General features: G+C 33.9%; 1 protein-coding gene across 1 annotated transcript; it reads left to right on the top strand.

Moving 5' to 3' along the window:
• Positions 1 to 4,397: 4,397 nt before the first annotated feature.
• LOC138078903 (olfactory receptor 9S13-like) lies at positions 4,398 to 5,345 on the top strand. The gene has a single exon (XM_068971666.1). The coding sequence runs from the start codon at positions 4,398 to 4,400 to the stop codon at positions 5,343 to 5,345; it is 948 nt and encodes a 315-aa protein (XP_068827767.1).
• Positions 5,346 to 6,999: the final 1,654 nt, after the last annotated feature.

The raw sequence follows: 6,999 nt of genomic DNA, 5'->3' as shown, positions 1-6,999 counted from the left end.
GAGAGTTATCAGAATTAAATGTCTGTTTTTGTGTATATATATTCTCCTTCCCACTTTGTTAATATAGTAAATTACATTATTTTTGAACAGTGATTCAGTTATGCATTCCTGGGATAGCGTCTGTTTCCTCCTAGTGTTTTATCCCTTTGACATCCCTTGGTCCTCTGTTGGATTGAAATTTACTAAATTTTTGTTTAGAAATTTCACATTAATGTTCACAACAGATATGGACCTGTATTTTTTTCTCTTGTTCTGTGTCTGTCTGGTTTAATACCACCTTTATCTTGGCTTCATTAAATAAATTAGGAGACATTCCCTTATTTAAATTCCATGGAAAAGTTTATGTAGAATTATTATTAAGGTCTTACTTATGTATTTGGTAAAATTCACCAGTATACTGAACTAGAGTTTTTCTTTGTGGGATAGTTTTGAACTATATATACGCATATGTGTGTCTGTGTGGCATATGTATCAGAGGAAAGAAGGAGAGAGGGAGGAGAGAGACCCAGAGCGAGAGAGAAAGAAAGAGACTGTTGTTACTGGTCCAGGCAGAGATCTGGTTTCTTTTACTTTTCCTTTGCCAGAATCAGAAGTCAACTCTTTTATTTTGCAAAACAAATTAAACTTCTTTTCCAATCCACCTAAGTAGTAGAAAGACAGTGATTTTAATTAGGTATAAATGTAAAGAAGCTAAAAGAATGCCTGAGAATTGGCGGGGTGGGGGGAGCATGGTTTATATATGCAGCATTTAGTGATCTAGTTTTGATATCTACTGGCATCAGAGAATAAGAAATGGATTATATTTATTACGCATTTGTGTTGAACAAAGACAGAAATTTCTGGAAGGGATATTTGTAAAACAATGCAATAAAGGGAGGAAATATCCTTCCAGAAGAATATGTGTGATTAATAATACCTTTGATTGACTTTGAGTGAGAATGTTGCTATTCTGCCAGGAGGCAATAAAGAGACCAAATTCACTTGTCCCTGAACTTCTAAGTAGGGACTGGCTTCATTGTGATCAGTTGAGAATCATAAAATATAAATGAATGTTCTCCACACTCATCTCACTAGACAATTTTCAGTATTGAGACTAATCGAGAAGGAGGTGTGATCCAGGAATCAGTATTAAAAGTGAAGCAAAACAAAACCTTCCCAGCTGATTCTAACATATGGGAAATTTAGCAAACATTGAACTAATTGACCTAATTGACCTCTAGGGCCCTTTCTACTTTTCAGAAAGACCAAATATCTATATATGTATATCTGTCTATCTACCTGTCTATCTATATCAAATTTACTTTCTTTTTTACAAGAATAACTACATGGTTAGATCAAAGGATTTAGAACTTATGTAGGTACAATTTTTGGTTCGGTCTTTGCATAATATAAAGACTAGGATACTTCTTGATGTCAAACTGAAGAGTCAGTCTGATCCTCTTTGGGTTCTAGCAAGTAAAAATAAGATATATTAGATTTAGAAATAAATAGGTCTGTTTACTGAGTGCCGTCACTTGAATAGATCAAATGTATACTGTTAAACATGTTTGCAATTAACTGCAGTTTCTTCAAAGTTTCTTTTTTTTTTTTTCACTTTATTTTACTCAAAGTTTCTTTTAATGGAAAAATGAGATATTAAAATTCTTCAATGAGCTTCTTTTGGAATCTGCTGAATCTCAAGTAAGGTACCTGATTTTTTAAAAATCACAACTTTTTAAAAGATAGATTTTTCAATTTAGAAAAAAATATGTTCAATCTCTCATATAGCCACTCAATGAACATTCTCAATGGGATAGATGAATAGCCATTCATTCTCAATGGGATAGATGTTCTAAGACATATTTTGCTGATGAGTAGACAGAGGTTCATAGAATATGAACAATTTGCCCAAGATTACTTATCCGGTGAGTGGCAGGACCTGCATTAAAACTTAGATTTACGTGAATTAAATGCCACACTTTTAACTAATAAAACATTTTTTACTTCATAAAAAAATAGTAACAGAAGCAAAATTGGTTTCACTTTTTCTGACTCTATTATTATTTTGATTTTGTAAAAGTGTCCAAATTAAAATGACTTCAAATATGGCATTAATTTTATTGATAGGAAGGTTTTTTTTGATATTTCAGAAATTAAAAATAGAAATGAACACAAATTTATAACATAAAATTTCATATTTTCCACTTGGATTTAACTTTTCAGATATACTAAAATTATTGATGTTTTATCCACGTATATCTTTAGTGTTTGATATTAAGGATTGATAGTTATTTTAAAAAGCAAAACCTGTGCAACACAGATTTCGTTTGCTCTATATATTCCGTTAATGTCTTCTGTTTGATTAATAATATAGACAAAGAAAAAATACTTCTTAGGAAAGTTAATCTTGTACTTCTTGTATCATAAAGTTTGCTTCTGTATAAACAATAATTCATGTGTCTGAGATGTTAATGCTTTATATTAAAGGAAAAAGATGTGCTGGAGTTTGGCTGCAGAAAGGAAGCAGACCTACTAGCAATCAGAGTTAAGTAGTAAAGGAGTAGAGATTGAAGAGTGTATATTTAATATAGGAGATAAGAGTTAATTTATCATTTCAGATGACTTTGGTGCTACATTCTATCCCATGAAACAATAATCCCATGTTTCCTAATGTCTTTTATATAGCAGGATGTTTTATTTTATTTTTTTGTTTTATAAGCTTTATTACTAATAGCAGTCAAATCATAGTAGACACAGCCCAAACATAAGTTTTTTAACATGAATAAATGATGTTTCTTACTACAGAATTTTCCAAAACATTGTAATACATAGATAAATTTATAAAATATTTATGAAATAATAATTAGGATATAAAAATGCCATTACTTCAATAATTATTTTAAGCATGAGTGTTTTGAAGCTTGGTATCTTGCTTTATAATTTTTTTTGTGCTTATTTATATATTTATTTGAGATTTTATATATTTCTGAGATGATTTATATATATTTTACCACTTCTATTGCATCTAAGAATATTTTCTACTTGATCTATGGTAAGTTCAAGCAATGAAAATCATGTGTATGAATTTTAATTCAGGAAATGGAATGTTCACTCCAAGATAATAATCAATTCTATGAACTTGATTAAGTAAAACATCTTTCTCCCTTTGAGACTAGAGCTTGAATGATGGTGGGAGACTGCTGAGTGATGTAGGCAGACTTGACAGTCAGCATTTTGCATGCAGCTTTTTTGCACTGATCTGTTTAGAAATGTCTGCTGCTAAGCAAGCACCTTTTCATCCTCTTCTATACTCTTTCCTGTGACCCCAAGGTAATCCCTTTAGGAACATTCTAGGTTAGATTTTCCCGATGAAAACCATTGAGAAGCCATTGTTTCTCAGTGGGTTCTAGCAGGATGTTTTAAGACAGTCAAACTAACTGCATTTTGTGATAGGAAAAAGAATTGACCTAGTTTTTCACCTGATATTCATTCTAAAACAAAAGTAATTTTTTACATGGCTATTTGCTTGTTAATTTAACTAACATTTATTTTGAATTTAAGATGTTCCAGTAACTGCAAAATACTGCTTTTCATACTCAGTTTCACATTTTTATCACAACAATCCTATAAAGTAGGTGTTATTATTACCTCCCATTTCACAGAAGAGGACTTCAGGCATTGAAAATGTAGGTAGCAATTTTAGATTATTTCAGATTGAAAGAGGTGAAATTTGGACTTAGTCCATCCAATTCCAAAGTTCTGAACAAATGGCATAAAATGACTCAGCATCACTGTCCCAGACATGTTTTACCCATCTACATTTCTCATATCATTGACATTAACTATATTAGAAAAAATTATATATATTTGCCTACTGTTCCTTCCAAAAGTAAAGTTATTCTGTTAGATATGTTGGCAAGAGAACTTCATATTCCAATAGCATTTTTTCTCTCATTTGCAGCCACGTGGATGAACCTGGAGGGTATTATCCTAAGTAAAATAAGTCAAACAGAGAAAGGCAAATACTGTATGATATCACTTATCTGTGGAATCTAAAGAACACAACAAACTACTGACTATAACAAAAAAGAAGCAGGCTCACAGATATAGAGAACAATCTAGTGGTTGCCATTGAGGTGAAGTTGGGGGAAATATAGGGATAGGGGAATAAAAGGTACAGACTGTTATATGTAAAATAAGCTACAAGGATATATTGTACAACACAGGGCATATAGCCAATATTTTATAATAACTATAAATTTAGTATAGCTTCAAAATTGTGAATCACTATATTGTATACCTGTAACATATAATATTGTACATGAACTATATTTCAATTTTAAAAAAGAATGTAAAGTTGACAAGGCTTTCCATAGGACTCATTATCATCCACTAATTTTCTCAGATAGGTCTCAGCTATGAAGAATGAACTGAATAAGAATTACTCAGAAGTGATGGAGTTTATTCTGCTAGGATTCCAAACATCTCCAGATGTACAGCTTCTCTTATTTTTACTCTTCTTGGTTATCTACATGGTCATTGTGGTGGGAAATATCAGCATGTTAGTTGTCATTAAAATAGACTCCAGACTTCATACCCCTATGTATTTCTTTCTCAGAAATCTATCTTATTTAGATCTCTGTTACTCCACCGTCATTGCTCCTAAAACTCTGGCCACTTTCTTATCCAAAGACAAGAGAATTTCTTACAATGGCTGTGCAACCCAGTTCTTTTTCTTTGCTCTCTTTGTTGGGACGGAAGGCTTTCTTCTAGCTGTGATGGCATATGATCGCTTCTCAGCCATTTGCTCGCCCTTCCTCTACGTGGTTCGTATGTCCCGGCAGGCTTGTGTTCGTTTGGTGATTGCCTCCTACATCTGTGGCTGCATCAACTCCATGATACAAACAGGTTTCACCTTCAGTTTGCGTTTCTGTGGAGAAAACAGATTGGACCACTTTTTCTGTGATGTCCCAGCCCTGATCAAGATCTCCTGTGTGGACACCTTGGTGAATGAGATTGTACTCTTTATTCTCTCTTCCCTCATCATCATCACTACCACAACTATCATTCTGCTTTCTTATGCATGTATCCTCTCCACTGTTCTAAAGATCCCCTCAACTCATGGTAGGAGTAAGACCTTCTCCACTTGTAGCTCTCATATCACTGTGGTGAGTTTGTTCTATGGAACTGTATTCTTCATGTATGCCCAGCCTGGAGCCATCTCTTCACCAGAGAAAAATAAGATTATAGCTGTATTCTACACTCTTATCATCCCTATGTTGAATCCTCTGATTTATAGTCTAAGGAATAGGGAGGTAAAAAATGCTATGAAAAGGATATTGTTGAGAAAAAAATCTTTTCATTGACCTCTGGTCATCTGTAAAACTGTAGGCTAGACTAAAATCAGTATATGTAATAATTTGTTATGGAATAATTCTAACTAAGTTCATCTACACTTTTGAAGATGTGAGTTTTTTTAACATCAATAGATTTTTAAAAAATGAATGAAAATCAATGTAGACATTTTATATTACTTCATAGTTAATTTATGGTATGATATCTGTTTGTTACAGAGGTTTGTTTCTGTTTGTTTTGCTTCAGTTCAGTTCAGTCGCTCAGTCATGTCTGAAGTTTTGCTTCAGTTCAATTCAGTCACTCAGTCGTGTCTCTCTTTGCGACCCCATGAATCGCAGCACGCCAGGCCTCCCTGTCCATCACCAACTCCCGGAGTTCACTCAGACTCATGCCCTTTGAGTCAGTGATGCCATCCAGCCATCTCATCCTCTGTCGTCCCCTTCTCCTCCTGCCCCCAATCCCTCCCAGCATCAGAGTCTTTTCCAATGAGTCAACTCTTCACATAAGGTGGCCAAAGTACTGGAGCTTCAGCTTTAGCATCATTCCTTCCAAAGAAATCCCAGGGTTGATCTCCTTCAGAATGGACTAGTTGGATCTCCTTGCAGTCCAAGGGACTCTCAAGAGTCTTCTCCAACACCACAGTTCAAAAGCATCAATTCTTTGGCGCTCAGCCTTCTTCACAGTCCAACTCTCACATCCATACATGACCACAGGGAAAGCCATAGCCCTGACTAGATGGACCTTAGTCGGCAAAGTAATGTCTCTGCTTTTGAATATGCTATCTAGGTTGGTCATAACTTTTCTTCCAAGGAGTAAGCATCTTTTAATTTCATGGCTGCAGTCACGTTTTGCTTAGGTATATTCAAAATTACAACTCATGAATACAGTACTGCTAAATAAATGTATTAATATAATATCTGAAAATATATATGATTATATGAATGTCTATATATCCATCTATATATCTGGGGGGAAAAGAAAGAGACACTATTAAAATTTCTATGGAATTTGTTTTCTCCAAATCATAGTTGAGTTTGCCAGTATCCAATCTTTGCAAATGAGAGTTGAAAATGCCACAGTAATTTAAATCATTGGCCTTGCTCAGATAATTATATGAAGTGGCAGTACAAAGTATTACACCTATAATATCCTTAAAAGTCCAAACATTAATGATTTTATCAAGGAACAAAAAATTAAAACAAAATAAATGTGGTATGGTTGCTGTAAACCTATTTGTAATGGGGAGTCTTAATAATAAATGTTTGGTAATATTTTTAGTATTATATTTATTGAGGGCTTCCCTGGTGGCTCAATGGTAAAGAATCTGCCTGCTAACACAGGAGATGAGGGTTCGATCTCTGGGTTGGGAAGATTCTCCTGGAGAAGAAAATGGCAACCCATTTCAGTGTTCTTGCCTGGGAAATACCATGGACAGAGCAGCCTGGTGGGCTACATTCCATGGGGTCACAAAAGAGTCAGACATGACTTAGGGACTACACACATACTTATTGATCTCATTACTTTCTTTCTTGTAGTGTTTGTAATCTGTATATTGATGGAAAATCCTTATTTTCCTCTAGATTTGGAAAAAAACATTGGCATGGAGTGACATAAAATAGTGTCTTATAGTGATATAATTCTTTTGATGTCTGTAATTATACATTT

Source organism: Capricornis sumatraensis, chromosome 4, assembly GCF_032405125.1.
Source record: "Capricornis sumatraensis isolate serow.1 chromosome 4, serow.2, whole genome shotgun sequence".
Taxonomy (NCBI): Eukaryota; Metazoa; Chordata; class Mammalia; order Artiodactyla; family Bovidae; genus Capricornis; species Capricornis sumatraensis.
The sequence above is the reverse complement of the archived record's forward strand: the minus strand, read 5'-3'. Positions and strand labels throughout refer to the sequence as shown.

Coding starts and splice junctions, on each gene's coding strand:
- LOC138078903 (XM_068971666.1), top strand. CDS start 4,398: ATGAAGAATGAACTGAATAAGAATTACTCAGAAGTGATGGAGTTTATT.